Consider the following 18,513-nt stretch of genomic DNA (forward strand, 5'->3'; position numbering starts at 1 on the left):
CTTAAAAGACATATTTTCATATTACTTACTTTTTAATAGATATGATCAACAATAATGTGGTGTATAGAACTGTGATATGGTAACTGAGCACAACCGCAGTCACATGTCGTTTGTGAGCGTCCTCGGTTTCCTTTCCTGGAGAGGAGGGCAGTACACAGACTGCATTCAGAAAACAAATACTTCAAATTATTGTCCTGGTTGTGCTTTGTGACTATTAGTCATTGTTAGATTTAACACTTGTATATAGCTTTAGTATTTTGAAAAGTCTCTGATGTAGATGTTGATGATGGTGGTGTATCGTCTGTGTGTGTATGTGTGTGTATGTGCGTGTGTGTTTTGAGCATGATCAAAAAGCACCAAACATAGAGACAAAATATGCAGCAATAGACATAATATCTTCTTATATCATATCTGCGCTAAGCATCTTTGACATTTACACCAAGAAGGGAAGACAAAGTCAAGTTCTCACTTTGCAGTGCTACTGTCTTGCTTTAATGGTGTTCAAGACTAATCTAATTTTAGTGAGTGAGTGATGGTTTGTAGATTTGAGTGCACAAACTGAAAACAAGTAGAAACGTGCAGATTGTATCAGATTCAGCTTTTATGAACATGAGTCACAGCTCCAAACAGGCTCTTTCATTAGCACGGCATGGGCCAAACTAGAAGACAAAAATATGCATATTAAGTTTTCATAAAATTATTGTAATGCTAGCCGTGATAGCTGTGCATAGGCCTGCTACCAGGGGCGGTCAAAGGATACAGATGACCCCCTCCCAAGGCCCAGCGGTTTGGGGTTTATGCTCTACTCTACACAGGACTGTGCTGGTAGTAGAAATTCTCCAGAATTCTGCACTAGCTGGCCTGGCTGTGCATTGCTGACATTTTGCAACAGACCTCTAAATAAAAACAGGAAATGATAGTGTCAATTAATAGAACACAAGATGTTCTGCTGTTGGTCGTGTTCAACACTCTTTTCTACCATAGCAGAGAGAGCTTAGATAGATAGATAGATAGATAGATAGATAGAGTAGATAGATAGATACCTTATTGATCCCCAAGGGGAAATTCAAGGTCTCAGTAGCATACAGACATCACACACAACATTTACTAACAGCAGAAAAAGTAATAAAAGTATATAAAATAAAAAACAACTAAGCAATAAGGACAGTAGAAGATAAAGAATATTGGGCAGCCGTGGCCTACTTGTTAGCGCTTTGGACTTGTAACCGGAGGGTTGCCGGTTTGAACCCCGACCAGTAGGCACGGCTAAAGTGCCCTTGAGCAAGGCACCTAACCCCTCACTGCTCCCCGAGCGCCGCTGTTGTAGCAGGCAACCGGGATTAGTGTGTGCTTAACCTCACTGTGTGTTCACTGTGTGCTGAGTGTGTTTCACTAATTCATGGATTGGGATAAATGCAGAGACCAAATTTCCCTCACGGCCAATATATCAAATAAAGACAACAATTCATTTAATGTTTAAATTAGTTTAAATTCTTTCTGTTCACTTTTTGGATAAGTGCAGCATATATGACTGGACATGTCAATAAAAAATATCTCATTTGTGATATGTACTCTAGATTTTGGGATAAGGATCAGCCTGACGATGGACCAGATAAGAAGTATGCAGCTGGATTGTGTTTGGATTCAAAATGTACATAGAATCAATAACTGGATGGATGGATATTGCAATCATCTTCATGGAAGAATATGTGCAGTTTTCTGTTAAAATAATGACAAAGATTGTAATCCAGTGCAATGTTACCTTTTTGAAATACATGTTCATCAGGCCATGATGCATGTTATATACATACTTCTGATTTATACTTGTCAGCAAACTTTTTTTTTTACAGTATGCGTTGCTATTGCTTTGCTGAACTCATGTTAGTGTCACCCAGTTGTACCATGAAAACATTTTGCATTCTTTTAGCATTAAACTTTTTCATTTACATTTTTTCAACAAATTATTTCAGGTCAGTGAATATTTAGTTGCATCAGACATGTGTATGATAGTGACACATGAAGTATATTTTTAAGATTCCCTCTTTGGTGTGTTTAAGTTGAGTCTGAAGTTCATCTACAAAAAGGACTTAAAGCTGCCCTCTTTGCCAATATAAGGAGATCCAGGTGTTAATTGAAGCTAACTACCTATGGCAAATTGCACTGCAAGTTATAGCTCTGGGCTAACAAAAATCAAAGTTTGCCATCTAAATGTGCTGAAGATCACAGTACCCACTCAAAGGCAGAGGACAAAAGTGTGTAGTGCAAAACGTCTGCATTCCAGACTTCTTCGTAGTCCCGTTTAACAGGTGTGATAATCCCCATGGTATTTTCCTATATGGAGAAATTGTAAGATACCGAATCTCCATATTTGGGCAAAGACCTTCAGAGGTCTATGCCAGGCCTTCCAGGTTCTTCCTATGTCAGTGTGGCATCAAAATGAGTTTGTAGCCAATAATTTAATCAGCAACATTAATTCAAATTGTATATCCAGTTTCTATGAATTCTGTGATCACGGTAAGGTGGACTGTGTCATGCTGTATTAGATTTTTAAAAATAAATTCAAAACATGTTTGATGATGGTGGAGGTTATTGTCCAATGTTTATACCAGTAGTATTAAATGATTTCTAGTGTTACGTGTACATCTTGTGACTATGGATAATAGTGTGATTTTTAATGTTAAAAGTTCCAATTAGTGAATAAACTCTATTTCTGAAATCTCAGCGGTTGATAAACTGCGTTTACTTGCGTTCAGCCTCCACTACATCCCTGGTTGCAGTCATCTGAATCACAAAATTCAATGGGGATGCATGGCCTGGAATTTGATGCTGCCCCCTTCTGGACTTTTGGAGTTTCTTCACCCTCATGCTTGAAGCCAACAGGGCATCCAAAATGGAAGTAAGCCACAGACACACACATTAACTTAGTTTTTATTGATAACTTTTTTTATTTTTAATTTTTCAATACTGCTGATTTACCATCAAAACTTCCTCCAGTGTAGTAGGCTCTTTTAATAATATAAGTTTCCATTCTAACCCAAAACCATAACCCATAATAAAATCAACTAAGATCCTAGACTGGGTATATGATTGACATTCAACCAAACATTGAACTAAATTGGGTGTGTCAAAAAAAAAAAAAAAAAAAAAAATACGGTTAATACACACCACACACTCAAAAAGGGCACTTCCACACTGTGCAAGGTGCACCTACGTAAACTTGTGGGGAAAGCACATTTAGCAATCCCTATAGGGGACCAAAAAAAAAAAAAAAAGTATATGAAATCAAGTGTGAAAGGGTTTTTTTTTTTTTTTGGGGGGGGGGGGGGGGGGTTACTACAGATATATTTTAAGTCTGTGCTTTAAAAAAATACAATCAGTCTGAGAGGGCTGTAATAGAAAGCTCTGTTCACAATCACAACGGATAAGAAAGTGCTTGATTGACCACTCGCATATCAGAGGGGACTCCTGAAAATGGAAGGTAAATAGGACATCTTAAGAATAAAACTGTAGTTCTTTACAATAAAATTCCAGCTCTTAATACAGACCCATCTTTAAAAATTCTCAATTTTTTTTTTTTTATGATGGTTTTAAAAAAAGAAAGGGGGGGAAGGGACTGATGAGGCTATCCATTCGAGCGATGTACATGAAATCAAGTTCACTGAGGCAGGCTCTGTTGTAAGGCAACCGAGAAGTTCAAGACTTAATTCTCTCTTCAAGGGATAGGATCAAAGTGTTTCAGTGTGGGATGTGTGAAAAAGATCAACCTGAGTGCAGTGTGTATATGTTTTATGTGTGTGTGTGTGTGAGTGTATGCATGTGTGAGCGCAATAGCATGGTTGTACATACAGGTGTATTTATGTGTACATGTAAGGAGAAAAAAACAAAACAAAGAAAGAAAAGAAAAGTGTTCTGTGCGTCCTGGTGCTAGGCCGGCTGCTCCAGGGAGTTCTTGTACCAGACCACCTTGGCTGGATCTGAAAGGAGACAGACAACAGCTGTTATTGAGGCCCTCTGAAGGTTCTCCTGTTCAGTCCAGCATCTGACACAGACAGGTCTGGCCCCACTCACTGGACAATTACCTGGAAATGTACCACTATGCCTACTTCCAACCTCCTACTTAAATTCAATTATCTCTAAACTGATCATGTCAAGTTATGTAAAATGTACATATATTTTCAGGATAATTTTGAGTACTGATGCCATGACATATGCCAATGAAGCTCATTGTGCAATGGGCAATATTTGAAAGTTTTTTTTTTTTTTTTTTTTTTTTTTAAACTTGCCAGTTATTTTGATGTTGGTTTTACGGTCACCAGGGTAAATAATCTGTGAAATAGTCCTTACGTATATTTTTGGTCACATCATGCAGCCTTACTTCTCTAATAAGTCAGAACATTTACTTCACTGAAATGGATGTCGTGGTTCGCCTAATTATCAATGGATAGCTTACCTTCTTTCTGTCTGTTGTACACAGTGTTCCATTCTGAAAATGAAGAGACAAGTCGTCATGAGTAAGGCTTGGTATGACCAAACAACAAAAAACACTGGCATTTAACCTGGCGGACATAGAACTGTTAACAATACATAGATCCTGAACTGTACACATCAAGCAAAAAAATAAAATCAACAAAACTCTACAGGACAGATATATTGCTTTGATATAAGACACAAAGAATCTGAAGCCCTCTAGAACAGCCCAATAGACTGATGTTGAGTAAAACATTGCCCATGAACAAAAGCGTGACTGGGGTCATCAATCTTAGGGTTGGTATTTGCTCTAGGCATTTTGCTTACCTACTTCGTTTAAAAAAAACAAAAAAAACAGAAAGCAAGGAAAAGAAAGAAAAATAGACCAGGCCCTCTGGAGGACCTTCCTGAAGCCTGTAATTTTTGTGCTCACTGTCCCTCTAGTGATTAGACACGTTTGCCTGACCATATATGAACACAAAGGACAGTGAGAGATTATCTTGCATGGTGTCTGACTGCAATTACTACGGTCAGAGCAATGCAGAATTCAGCCGTGCCAACAAATAAACATATGAATGGATTCATATCCATGTTTACAGCTCAAGGGGAAAAAATAGGCAGGTCTATCAACCTACCTATGTGTGGGTCTGTGAATTTAGCCATCATGTAACCCTCTATCTTTGTGAATGAGAGCCTAACTGAGGCAATCCACAGTGTTCCAGCTTTATATTCTACCATAGGCAAAGGGAGGCCTCTCACCTTGGACGTGGTATTGCATAGCCTCTACCAGGTGACGACAGGTGAGGAGCAGCTCTCCGGAGCTTTCGTCCTGTCTGTTGCACAGCTCCATGGAGAAAGAGGACGTAGCAGGGGCTGGAGGGGTGGTGAGGGCAGGCTTTTCAGAGTCCATATCTCCTGTGAGGGGGTGTGAGGGGGGAGTGGGGTGGTTGGCTGCAGTTTCTGGCGTGGCCTGGGGTGTTGGGATCTGGGCTAGGTCCGGGGCCGCCATGGAGGGAGTGTTCTCGGCCGGCCCGTCGCTAATAAAGCTCAGCCCCCACTGGTTCTGCAGCAGCACTCCAATGCCGGGGGGCTCCTCGGTGCCCCCCGACGCGCCACCCCCTGCCTTCACCTTGGAAGCGTAGCTCACGGCCGGTTGCAGCTTGGCAGGGCTGTCCTTCACAGGGAAGGCTGGCGGAGGCTTGAGCAGAGACAGGCTGTCCTCCACCCACCGGGCCTTCTGGACGGGGCCGGGCCTCTGGGCTTTGTCACCGCTGGGACGGCCGCCTACCCTCAGGCTCTCCCGCCGGGGGCCGCGGCCTCTGGTGTGGCCCCGCCGCTCCCTCTCGCGGCTGTGAGCAAACGTGAATGGCTGCCCAGTCCCGTTCAGAGTGGCCTCGAGTGCCGATGGGGAAGCCTGTCTGCTTTGCTTGTCAGGCCCCGCAGAGCAACCTCCTCCACCTCCACCACCAATGCCAGAACCTGGAGAAAGGCGGCGGTTCCGGATGTGAGGCTCAGGCTTAGGGGGCGAAACCAGAACAGCAGGGTCACACAGGCGATCTGACTCACATACGGCGTTGTTGGCCTCCCAAGAACCTGAAGAAATTATTTCGAAATCACACATTACATCAATGCAGAACTAGACAAATCAAAAACGAAACAAATACATGTCATATAGTCAAGTTATAGGGGTGCTTGGCCTACATTTTAAATTGCCTAAAAGGCCAAGCTGTCGTTTAGGTTAATTATTTAAATACAGAGCCGCATGGAACCATCATTACTTTTTACCAAGCCAAACAAACCCTGAAAGCATATACCGGTTGGTCATTTTAACGGGGCATTAAAAAACGTTGACTTCTGCTTAGCGCCGCCGCGTTATGCAGTCTATGGTTATGGCTAACGTTAACTAAGATCAACAAATCAACTAAAAGTGCCTAGGCTAAACACACGGGACATCACATGGGGAAAAAAAATAGGCGTAGGTCTACGAATCTTGTGAGCAGAACACTGCTTCCAGATATTCTGACAAGGAGCAGAAGCGAGCAAGACAGCTAGTAACGTTACCCCAACGTTAGCCAACTACTTCTGGTGTCAACAACAGAAGGGCTGGCTAGCTACCAAGTTAGCCAGCTAACGTTGGAGAAGTTCACTTCAGTAACGTTACATGTTTTTGAAGCCGTATCGGGTATACGTGGTGTATTTTGCCAGTTGCAACTCAACGAAACGTGGCCTTCGCAGCAGGACAAATAATACACATGGTCATGTAAGTTCAGTTAACCGATCCGGATTGAAAACTGTATGATAGGAATGACTAACATATGCTAGCTAAGATTAGCTGCTTGGCTACCTTGCTAGTTGGCAGACGTTTGCTAACCAGCTTACTTCAACTGGAAAAAAAAAGAAAAGTATTCAGATACATTGACAGCGACTACCCTTTAGATTAACGGTAGGAATATGTGGGACTTTTTTCAGTACATTGACATTACAAAATGACACATTCAAAAGAGATGGGATATCTCATTTACCCAGAACAGTAAAGTTTCGTAAGCCTGACCGCCTAACGTTAACGTTACTTCATTCAAAGCGTGCTGACAAACTGTCTACCCAGCTAGCAAGCTAAGTAACTCTAGCTGGCGTAGCTATCATGGACAATTAGGCAAAGTACATCTTTTCATATACCACATTTTCCTTATTGTCGAGAAAGAAACGCTCACCTGGTTTAATATGCATATCTTGAAGTGTTGCTTCCCTATGAATTTAAATATAGCTAGCGCTAATTACAGTTTCAGATAGGACGGCGTGTTGACGACTTCAGGCAGGGCCACACGGAAGCTACAGACTGGCCGGGTGGAAGTGAGTGTTATCGCTTCCGGTTATTTGAGGCGCCAAGAGAGGAGGGAAGAATCGCGAAGGTGGGCGGAGAAGAACCTCCCTCATCCCATAAGAAAAAATAGATCTATGCTAAGTAATGTCAAACATTGCACATTTTAAAAACAGGCACTGCCATCTATATCACCTTGTCTTGGGGAGTCCTCATTAATGCTCTCATTCTCTAACTCATCCTTTTTACTCCTCCAATTTGTAGATAATGAGCTGCTTGATGGTAAGTGGCCTCTCAATCTCTGCTTGCGGGATGGTTTCCTATGCTGGCTGTTCCTCTGCTTTTTAGCTCTCCCATTAGACACACTCTCATCACCTGTGCCTCTATGTCTATCTGTGTGGAGACGGAACAAGCCGATTCCTTCATAAGGCCTACATTCATTTTGGTCTGAGTCTCCCTGGTCCCGGCTGTGATTCCTTTTACTCCTTTGGCTCTCAGTTGGTCTCAACTCTGCCTTGTTTTGACATGCCCAGTCACCAGCGGCAGCGCTATCTTCCCTCCAGCGCCAGTTGGCCTCATTCTGCTTACCCTGCTGGAGGTTTTCCCAGTCTGCAGACCTCGTCCTCCTGTCTGCTGCTGACACCCTGCCTTTGGGCAATCTAGTTCCCCCATTCTGCCTCCTAAACTGGCTGTTATAGGTTGCATAAGGCACACTGTCCACAGAGTCTGTGTCTGGGGAGTTACCGGTCTCCCTGCAGTAAGATTCCTGAGATGTCTTGCATATGATATGCTCTAAAACTCCCTGATCTGTGTGATTATGCTCCTTGCTCTCAGTTGCTGAGTCATAGCCCTTTGGAACAACTGAAGGTGCTTCTGATGGGAAATCATTCAGTCTTTGATGTTTCACATTCTTTTCCTCCACATTTTCACAAATTTTTAACTGATCTCTGATTTTTTCAACTTGTTGGGAATTCTCTGAATGTATCTCCTCAAAATGACCATCTCCTGTGGAAGAAATAAATATATAAGCTTACAATTCAATTTACCTTCAGTTTTATTGAACAACGTCTATGAACAGTGTAACCTTGGCTAAATATATTAACATAGATCTCAATGTTATTTTGTATCACTCACCAATGGTATTTTTTTCTATAACTGACTTGGTTGTGATATTTCCCATTTTCCTTTCTGAGTCATTTCTGTCATCGCTTTTAATGTTCTCACAATGTTTTCTTTTATTCTGAGCTTCTAGGTCATCCTGTTCAATTACTTCCACACTTTGACAATGTTCTTCAGGGCTTTTATCAGAAATATTGGAATCATCAGTGACTTCCTCAGTTTCTTTCTGGGCCTCTATTTCCAGCGACAGCTTAGTTGACTCTCCTTTGTTAGCCTTACGCTTTTCTTTTCTTTTGTCTTTGCTTATCTTACCATTTTTTTTTATTTTGTTGATCTTGGTCTTATCCTCTGCTATTTCTGAGGGCAACAGTTCAGATGCAGCTACTTTGAATTTGTCACCTTTGTTCTGCTTCATTCTTTTAAATGTTTGTGCCTCTTTGGCTTCCTTTATCAAATCTGCCTCGTGCTCAGGCTTCACAGTATCCCTACTCTCTTCCATTTTGTCGGCACAGGTTCTCTTTCCACCTCCTTCACTGTATGCCCTCTCACGATTTAGGCACCGTTGATGGTGGACCTTTCTGGCTCTCTCTATAACTCTCTCCCTGTGGTCCTTGGTGCTCTGGCTTGTGCGAGAGTAGACATCATCAAAAATCTGAGTTATTGATGGCCACGAGGCAACCGGTGGACCTGGTCGTGGTGATAATACCACATCAGGCGAAACACTGCTGTAGTGGTAAGGCAAAAGGCTCATACCCCTAAAAGGATGATATGGGTTTCTGGATTCCTTTCTGCCCTCTACATCATAACAGCCGTTGTTCTGTCTGAACCCAGTCCAATGCTTTTTCTTCATAGAGGACTTCAATCTTCTTTGCTCCTTTAAACTCACACGTTTGCCCTTGGCTGTTCCTTTGCCCCCGTTTGGGGTCCCCTGCCTTGTCGACGGCTCTGCTTCAAAGCCCTGGGCACCCAGCAGAGCTTCGACCTCATCTTCATCATCATTCCAATATTGAAGAATTGTTCCTTCCCATGGCTTTCCAAATATGTTCTGAGATGGATCTCCATAGTATTGACCCCTTTCTTCATCAAGGTCTGGAATACAATGACATAACAGTAATGATCACTTTTGTACTATATCTCTGCTACAGCTAGCACATGTTAGCAGTATTACAGATCCGTGGTCTATAATAAATAAAGTCTATCACTGAATTTATTCTAACATTGACATGTTTAAGTAGTAGCTATAATTTTATGTTATGTACAGTATGTACTGTATGCATTACTTGTTCACCACAATTAGAAGTTTATGTTTCATTTTACAAACAATTTTGGAGTGCCTTACCCAAAGAGCATATTAAACAATAGAACAAAGCATACAATCTGACTTTACCCCAATGATAGCCGTGCCAGGTCTTGAGATCTGCTAATTGGTTTATTGTGCATTTGTAGGCTGTACCTAGCAGTCCAAAAGGTGTGGATCGCTCTATTCCACCACCCTCAGACTCCATCAGGTGTTTTTTAATCTGTTGGTTGGACAGCATGTGCAGACTTTCTAAATGGGTCCGGTTTGTAGTTTCACACTAAAAAAACAACAACAACAAAAACAAATGACAAAATAGTCATTGACTATTTAGTTAAAATAGTAATTCACTATTTTGTAGTTCTGTACAATACAGTAAATCTACAAACAATGTGGTCTTGCCTACAGGCTAATCCTTTTCTTACTGTAAACAATCAACTCTGCTAGAATAAAACAAGCTTCATCAGTCAATTAGGATCAACATAATGACAAAGAAGTAACTTAGATTTATATTATGTCAAACCTTGGGGGTTTCCCCCCGATAAAGTCTGACTTAATTTTAGGAGTATTGACTACTATTTGAGTTCAAAAGGCACATTTTGTAATGCAATGTTCCATGATAAGCAGTGAAGTCTCCAGAGCTCTAATAGGTGCTTGCTTTCCTGTTCAAGATAGGAGACATAAAGAGTGTTTGATCATGTTTAAGTCTATCAAAGAACTTCATGCTGATCAATACCTCAGTGTTTTGTATGGAATCCTGATCAGTGATATACTGCAATCTACTGTGGGGAATGATCTTAATTTGTTGGAAGCCAGTCGATAGTATTATTGGACTAATAAAGTCATCAACTGACTCATCTTTTGACATGCACACTGTGTTTCCTAGAAGTGGAACAATGTCCTAGAAACAAAAGAAAAAAAATGGGTTTATTTAATAAAATGTGTTCCTCCCTCATCTACAGTATGTGAACTATTCATGATTACGGTTTTCTACACAGAAAAGGGAGTTGTGCTACTGATATCTTTGAACATTTCAAATGAATATTTTCATGCACACTTCCTCAGTCCATATTCACTATGGACACCTGTGAATACCAGAGACAACCCCAAATACACCTTCAAACGATTCTACATGCATATCTCAGTGTCTGAACAATGTACTGCCTTATGTAAATGGCATGGCATGCTACAGACTACATTTAGAATGATGAGTCTTTTAACATTTCTTGACAAAACTATCACTAGAATGTAGATCATTAGGCAAATAATTCCATCGACAAGGAAAAGTCTTGCATTAGAGCTGCATTCTGGCTGCTATAGGAAGCCAATAAAGAGTAGCTAACAGAGGAGTACATGTTGCTTCTTTGGCTTATTATATAGACCATGTGCTGCTGTGCTTTGAGTAATCTGTAATGGTCTAAAGACTGAAACCTCTGTAGTTCTGTACACAAGAGGGGCTTTCCTCTATGTCTATCCTTTTCAAAACAGACATTAAGAGTAGCCTACTTGACCGTACTCAAATCTATGAAAGAACTTAATGCTAATCAGTACCTCAGCATCTCTGCAATCCTGATAAGTGATAGACTGCAATCTAATGCAGGGAAAAATCCTTCTAGGTCTCCGTGAACTCCTCTGATGACCAATGAGCCTCTCCGAGATGAATTCATGTTTAGGATGTACTGAATTCAGGGGATTACCTACATATGGAACAATTTCCTGGAAACAAAAGAACATCAATATTGATAGTGTAGGCTATTTGTTTCTCTCACTTAGGCGACCAGCTCATAGGAGGCTAATTCGAACAGATAGCGTGCTCTTGGACCAGCATGTGCAATTCAGATGTGGATGATATTCATTCACTGTGCCCCTTGTCTCACTTACTTGGTGTTTATGATGGAGGCTTTGAGCTGGTAGACTGGGACCCTCAGATTTCTCAAAATTGTAAAGATTTTCTGTTGGTGTTACTGCATCATATTCAGTATCTTCACTGCGTTCAGAAACTTGACATGCTATGCTCTGTTCCTCTGAAACAGCTGACTGTTCTGTGGATTTCTGTCCAGTTTCCTCCTGGCACTTCCCTTCACTAAATTTATGACACAATTCTTCAGCTGAAAGTGCATTTATCTGCACAGATTCTGCAATAAGGTGTGTTACCTGTGTAATTAAAACAGTAACGTTAGACTAGAAGCGAGTCTGTCCAACATCCCGAAAATCGATACCCCACTGATTTTGGCCAATCCAACAAGTTGCAACAATAACGGTAACCTGTAAACTAGGCCTTGTGACCAAATTATTATTTAATTTTTGCAAGCAAGCATAGGCCTAACGTTACCTGTTATTAACATAAATGTGAACATCACAGGTAGGCTAATGTTAACTTCAGGTTCATTTAAACCGAAATACATTCAGACAGAAATTGTGAGCTGGCTGGTTTGCCATCACTTGCTGCAACGCTAGCCTGTGAGTTAGGAGTGGCACATTATGGTTAACATTAGCATAATTTATGCATTTTGATACATAACATTAACGTTAGCCTACCTTATCCATTCTTGTTGTTCCTTGTAAGCACAAGATAGGTCATACCGAAATATTTATTATGAATTTCTTAACGTTAGATATATTTTCTTGATCCTACCATTAGAAGCTACCATAATCCGATTAACAATTACATTTTACTTCAGCTAATTTACATGTAGGCCTAATGTAAAAGATCATCGTAACCGATTTCATGAAAAACAATCCAAATGCTCTGGGTAGAAGCTAGTCTTGGCTATGAGAGTTTAATGTTTGCATTCAAATAACATCAAACGATTTAGAATACCACATGGATCAATATTATTCCAAAATATTATGAATAAACAGGTTGCGGTATCCAAGGACACTCACACATGCGCAATGCTTCATTCAATGCTAACATTCTAGAGCGCAATACTGTAAAATCTGTGAAAAATATGCCTAGGCTGTCTGTCTAGACAACGTGTTGAATAAAAGCACCAGATTTAATTTAATTTAATTTGACAATCAATCTGTTATATATGAGTAATAGGTTACACTAAATTAAAGTAGCCTAAACATTAATAATTAAGAAACAAGCTTTATTTGAGATTGTTTTGAAAAGACAAACAAACCCCTCCAAAAAAACAACAAAAAAAACACAGCTATCCTACATACATACAATATAGCCTAGAAATGGCTCATAAAATTTAGGCTAAGTAGCCTAAAAGACTATAGCAACTAGACTAAATACTAAATTTGTTTACTTTAAATCAGGGCAATCCTTTCACAATACATATTTTCAATGTCTTACTCCTACACAATGGCCTAATAATGACAGCAAAAGTATGAAAAACACAGGCAGGTCAATTAATACAATCCAATTGGCTTATGAAAAAGCATGTGTAATTAATCAAGTTAGATGGATAAATCTTCCAAATCTTGCATGATAGATAATAACCGATTAACTATTCTGATTGAAAAATGTGTGCCGTCTGTTTTGGGGGGCGTATTATCAAATATCGAAAACCGTCTTGTCAAAAAGCTGTCTTATTAGGAAGAGTCCATACTTTATCTTTCTTTTATTTCTAAGGTGTTGTCCTCACATTGTCTCTTTGCCTGTTTGGACACTGAGTTGTCTGCCGTTTGTCTACCTGGGTCCATAAGATCCTGGATGATCTTGCTGCTCCGCTCCAAAGTGGACTTCAGCTCCTGTAAGTCCCTTTGCATCCCATCAATCAAACCAAGCTTAGAGAGTTTCCTGTCAATGGATGATAGAACCTCATGGCAAGCTTCAACCACACTCACACCAGCATGTTTGATAGAGCTGCTGGTGTCAGAACTGCTCGGCTCTGTTAAGGCTGATTCTACTGATTCCTGCAAGACCATCTCTAAGTAAGAGTCTATGAAGGCCTCTAGCTCCTCGATATTACTGTCTCCCCATTCATCTATTAGTGCTTGGAGGCTTCCTGACTTGATAAATTCTTTCAGGTCTCTTTGGTTATGTTGCTTAGTAGGGGACGATGGGCTTTCAACACAGTCAGCCATGTGTTCAGCATCTTCTTTTCCAAGCAGCATGCGAGATTGCCTTTGTGGCACTGGAGTGACCACAAGCCAAGCAAGGCTCCCATCTGTGGAGACAGGAGTCCAGCCATTTGACCCCAACCCTCTAGGGCCCTGTGAGACCCCTGAGCACAACCACTCTGGAACATTTGCTACCAGCACCCTTCTTCCGGCATTCACTGAGGGCCACTGCCAACCGTCATTTATCTGTATAACCGCTGAAGAGCTTCTCGCTGCCACCATTGCGTCACATATGCATCGTTCACCTGCAGGCCCAGCCAGTCCATGAGGTCTTTCTTGTGCAGGGGTGATATCCGATACATTTGGAGACTCAGAAACACCCAAATTATTAAAAACTCCTGCTCTCTCCATGGGACACCCTGCAATAATAAATTATTATTATTTACATATGTTTGTGTTATGTATTCCGTTCATATATGTTTCAGAGAGTTGTTGTTAGACTGCTAAATCATACTAATTAAAATGGATAAATACTTACTGTCTTGTGAGAGAGAGATGCCCTCAGGTGTGCCTGCATTATTATTTGTCTTAAGCTTTTCTAACTTTGCTGAAAGTCCCATAACAGTTGCATCTACAGCATCCTTGTACTTTTGGTCCTTGAGCCTCACCAGCACAAGCATTTCCTCAATTTTCTCCAGAAGCTCTGACACTTGGCCTCTGTCATCTCGGTTCTTGTTGTCCAGAATGTGGTATCTATTTCCACAGTTCTCAACCAGCTTTTGAAGCGGTTCCCCTTCACTCTCAATGTGCTGCTCTATGGTGGTGCCTCCCAGCCAGTCCCCATTGGTGAAAAGAACCATGGTGCGATGCCACAGCTGTTTCCCAAGTGCAGACAGGCGTGACACTGTTGCTTTAAATTCCACATTGTGGAATGAGGAACTACAGTTCACAACTAACAGGAGGACACCACACCCATGGGCATGAAGCGATAGTTCCTCAATAAAGTTGTATTTCTCCAGGGCCACAGAGTCCAATGCTGGAACCTTTATGACTGTTAACTCTCTTCCAGCCACATCTCCCTTTTTTTCAACCAAATCAATGTCATGGCCACCAACTTCAAACTCCTCTCTGCTCAGGATTGTGTTTCCAGCGGCACTCTTGCCAGAGTGTCTTTCCCCAAGCAATGTGATCTTCAGGTCAGTGGGGACTTTGACCATCTCTGTGAGAAAAAACAATGAGCATAAACATTATTTTGCACACGTCCACCATCACTAGGGAAAGCACTACTCATTTCATAAGATGTTGTGCACAGAAAACAGAAAACAATTAAATTAACAATCTGTCAGCAATATTCTCTATAAGACTAGAACTATAATTCCTCATCTTGCTATTTATGATTACCTTAAAGGGCTGTTCTCTGGTACATGATATTGTAAGCACATCGTATTTAATTTTAAAGGCCAGTGGCTAACTCACCAACAAGTGATCTCAGCACCTTTCGCTGTTTCCCAACTTTCATTGCTCTGTCTCTTGCCTTTCCTTTGTCAGCCTTTCTCCTCTTTTCCAACTCCATAAATATCTTCTCATCTTTCTCGTAAAGGTGACCACTGTTTCCTGTCAGCATTTCGTCAATCTTCTCCAGCATCATAGTGACTTGGAACCCATCTCCTTTGCTTTTGTTGTTGAAAACATGATACCTGTTACCACATTTCTCAACCAGCCACTGGATGGCTCTTCCTTCACTCTCAATGTATTGTTCAATGGTTGTGTCTCCCAGCCAGTCACCAAAGCTGAATAAAACAATAGTGTGGTTCCATACTCTTTCGCTGAGGAGTTCCACATGTTCCTGTAAAGCTCTTGCATACATAACAGTGAAGGCCTTGTCCACACGCACCACGAGAAGAAAGCAGTGCGGACCAGGGGGACACAGATGCGCACTTCGCATCAACTCCCGTTTCATGGACGCTGGTGAGTCTTGTGCATAGTAGTTCATCCACCAGCCAGGGGTGTCCACCAGGGAGACTTGCCTCCCTGACACTCTGCATGTTTTGGTTACACAGTGAGCTGTTCGCCTCTTTCTGTTAAACTCTTCCTGTCCAGAAATAATGGTATTCCCCACAGAGCTTTTCCCCGATCCCCTTGCACCCAATAGAACAAGACTCAGTTTGTCCAAGGGTTTTGACTGACCTGTCAGAGAAAGTTTGGGAGTGGTCAAATATCTGTATGGAAAACTATGGCGAATCGGCGTCTGCGTCTTAAGTTTGTAATGTTTTGCCTGGTGCGTGAACTCCAAAAGTTGAGTAATACAGTAGAAAAAAGGCGCACTCAAGAGGCGCACTCAAGGGCCTGATACTCATACAAATTTGTATTGAGAGCCGAGGTTTTTACAATAAGTCTACGGACAAAAAACTGGGAAACAAACGTTTCGGGCTTAGCCCATTATCAATGTCTCCATTATGAAAAAAATGTATGGAAAACTTAAACAGTCATAACAAGTTTGTTATACATCCATATTAGATTCATATTAACTCATATCAGGTCACAGCTGATTCACTGGTCATTCAGTGGTGCACTATTAAGTGGTATACAGTATATAAGCTTTTGTAATCTGTTATCTGTAGTAATGAACTTTTCAGGTCACAACCCACTCACCACTGAGCAGGCACCTTTGGGATTTCACCCTCATCCATCGCTGTTGGGCCCTCAGAACCGTGCCAGACCTGCAGTCCTCCACTTCTCGCAGAATGTGTTGGTCCATCTCAAAATAGAGCCCACCTATTCCTGCTATCATCACCTCTATCTTCTCCAATAGATGCACACTTTGTGTCATATCATGCCCACAGTTAATGTAAAGGGCATGATACCTCTTGCCACATTTCTCAAGGATCCACTCCAAGGGTCTCCCTCCCCTTTTGATGTGGTTTTCAATTGTAACCTTATTTGAGTGTTCTCCTTTTGTGAATATAACACAAGTGTGGCGCCATGCCGTCTCGCCAAGAAGTTCGAGATGCTCTTGAACAGCCCGTCTTCGCTTCTCGGTAAAGGCCGAGTCTACTTTGATGACCAGAAGAAAAATGTGCGGACCTGGGAGGCTCAGTGTTACACTACGAACAATCTCCTTCTTCACAAGCTCTGGGGTGTCGCTAGCGTGGAAGTCACACCACCAGCCCGGGGTGTCAGTGACAATAACATGCTTGCCCAAAACCTTGGCCTGTCTCCTCAGACAGGTGGTTCGCTCTCGTGTGACAAACTCCTCTGCACCTATGATTGTGTTTCCCACGCACATTTTTCCAGAGTTTCTTCCTCCAATGAGAATAATCCGGAGTTCTGAGAGCGGCTGTCCTGGCCCTGACAAATACAAAAAAAGAAGAAAAGAAAAAAACACATTTTCATTATTTGTACTTTGAAATTAAAGCCATTGAAATTATTATTATTATTTTTTTTGTATTAGTGTCTTTTATTTGTTGTTTTAGTGTTAATCAAAGAATTGAGGATTACAGTATTTGCATTAAGGTATTACAAGTACTTTTAGTTAAAATGTTAATATTTATAGTTTTGCAGGTTACACATTGTTCAATGGATAAGAACTTCTAGTATGTACAGTAACTTACATAACATACTGTAAGTAATGTACAGCAAAAGCAAGATAAGGTTGAGCTGTGTCAACATATAGCCATTACTCTCAGAAAATGTCACATTCTTCTGCATACATTTGAAAGATATACTTTGGAGCTAACACTTCTAAAACAGAGCTTTGGTTTGTGGATATGACAAAACGAGAGACCACATCCTTGAAGCCAATTACGCTGTTGAATAGGAAGGAAATCCGGGCTATTTCTTAAATGAAAAATAAACAAAAAGGCTCAAACTCAAATACTTTTTACAATGATGTGGACAATGTTAAGTCAAATGGGTGTAGCTGGTCACAGTCCCCACCTCCAAGTTGATATCCTGCAGTGCACACTGATTCATTCAGACCTTTTCCATTCAGGCATTTTACTGAAAAACATAACATATCAAAACATAATGGTAATATAATAGAGTGACTTATGCCTACCTTGTCTCTGTATTTCTTTAGTGGCCATGTTTCGCCAGCCGTTACATTAGGTTTACTAATTTCTCTGGAGCTGTTTTGTGTTTGCACACTCTCCTTCTCATATTCACTTGTGCATGCACTTAACAATGTATGAGCCTGGTCAATAAAACACACTTAAAAAAATATGCAGTGCAAAGGTTCAGGTTTATGACACTCAAGGAGTCATAGCATACGCCTTTGGTTAATATACCACTACTGCCACAGCAAAACCAGTCACTTTAACGGCTAATTGTCCTCTTATCCTGACATCACTGCATCTTGAGACATTAGTCAGTCATTAGTCAGCATTTCCTTTAGGTGTTCCCCCTGGCATGTTTCTGTTCTTGCAACTGTAGCAAGGCACATCCCATGACACACCATCACAAGACACAGTTACGCATATTTACCTTTTTTGATCAAATATCTCATATGTTGTCCATCCATCAAGGTTCAAAATCCCTGTGCACAGCCCTTCTTCCTCCAGGTGCTGATCTCATGTTATATTCATTTTTTTAAATGGAAAAAGTCTATGATAATTATATGACAATGATTCAAATGATTGATATATAAAATAACAATTATCTGAAAATGTTTAGAAAAAAATAAATGGACTGGACACCAGACTTGGCATGACTTTGATTGGGATGTTGTGTATTTTTTTCTCCACCTGGTGGCGCCAAATATGTAGGTATTAAACTGACTTTGCCCATCTCAGATGAA

At 41.0% G+C, this 18,513-nt stretch overlaps 2 protein-coding genes and 1 non-coding gene across 8 annotated transcripts; all 3 read right to left on the reverse strand.

Annotated features, from left to right (window-relative positions):
- Positions 1 to 643: 643 nt before the first annotated feature.
- On the reverse strand, positions 644 to 12,517 carry si:ch211-214j24.10 (uncharacterized protein LOC558894 homolog). 5 transcript variants are annotated; one of them, XM_042078398.1, is made up of 10 exons: positions 12,240 to 12,515; positions 11,583 to 11,855; positions 11,253 to 11,417; positions 10,438 to 10,602; positions 9,858 to 9,981; positions 8,420 to 9,493; positions 7,481 to 8,290; positions 5,227 to 6,060; positions 4,451 to 4,483; positions 2,922 to 3,974 (listed from the first exon to the last, which is right to left on the reverse strand). In XM_042078398.1, exons 1-10 carry the CDS (start codon positions 12,246 to 12,248, stop codon positions 3,925 to 3,927), a joined length of 3,537 nt encoding a protein of 1,178 aa, XP_041934332.1. In that variant the 5' UTR covers positions 12,249 to 12,515; the 3' UTR covers positions 2,922 to 3,924. The 5 variants fall into 5 exon arrangements, with proteins under 5 accessions (XP_041934334.1, XP_041934332.1, XP_041934331.1 ...); XM_042078397.1 differs by having other exon boundaries at positions 9,792 to 9,981; XM_042078399.1 differs by lacking the exon at positions 10,438 to 10,602 and having other exon boundaries at positions 9,792 to 9,981; positions 12,240 to 12,513.
- Positions 4,889 to 5,024, reverse strand: LOC121697960. Its single transcript, XR_006026638.1, has one exon. It is a non-coding gene; the product is annotated as a small nucleolar RNA SNORA15 (small nucleolar RNA).
- A 258-nt stretch (positions 12,518 to 12,775) lies between the features above and the next one.
- si:ch211-214j24.15 (GTPase IMAP family member 8) lies at positions 12,776 to 18,315 on the reverse strand. 2 transcript variants are annotated; one of them, XM_042078409.1, is made up of 6 exons: positions 18,201 to 18,303; positions 17,655 to 17,717; positions 16,371 to 17,066; positions 15,195 to 15,905; positions 14,257 to 14,937; positions 12,776 to 14,137 (listed from the first exon to the last, which is right to left on the reverse strand). In XM_042078409.1, exons 1-6 carry the CDS (start codon positions 18,235 to 18,237, stop codon positions 13,266 to 13,268), a joined length of 3,060 nt encoding a protein of 1,019 aa, XP_041934343.1. In that variant the 5' UTR covers positions 18,238 to 18,303; the 3' UTR covers positions 12,776 to 13,265. The 2 variants fall into 2 exon arrangements, with proteins under 2 accessions (XP_041934343.1, XP_041934344.1); XM_042078410.1 differs by lacking the exon at positions 17,655 to 17,717 and having other exon boundaries at positions 17,776 to 18,315.
- Between the last annotated feature and the right edge of the window lie 198 nt (positions 18,316 to 18,513).

The sequence above is a fragment of the Alosa sapidissima genome, chromosome 22 (genome assembly GCF_018492685.1).
Source record: "Alosa sapidissima isolate fAloSap1 chromosome 22, fAloSap1.pri, whole genome shotgun sequence".
Taxonomy (NCBI): Eukaryota; Metazoa; Chordata; class Actinopteri; order Clupeiformes; family Clupeidae; genus Alosa; species Alosa sapidissima.

Coding starts and splice junctions, on each gene's coding strand:
- si:ch211-214j24.10 (XM_042078397.1), bottom strand. Junction 11,418..11,582: donor GCCTCCATCATAAACACCAA/GTAAGTGAGACA, acceptor TTTTGTTTCCAG/GAAATTGTTCCATATGTAGG. Junction 3,975..4,450: donor GTACAACAGACAGAAAGAAG/GTAAGCTATCCA, acceptor GTCTCCTTTCAG/ATCCAGCCAAGGTGGTCTGG.
- si:ch211-214j24.15 (XM_042078409.1), bottom strand. CDS start 18,237: ATGGATGGACAACATATGAGATATTTGATCAAAAAAG. Junction 17,067..17,654: donor TGCAGGATATCAACTTGGAG/GTGGGGACTGTG, acceptor TGTATTTGTCAG/GGCCAGGACAGCCGCTCTCA. Junction 15,906..16,370: donor CCAAAGGTGCCTGCTCAGTG/GTGAGTGGGTTG, acceptor TTTCTCTGACAG/GTCAGTCAAAACCCTTGGAC.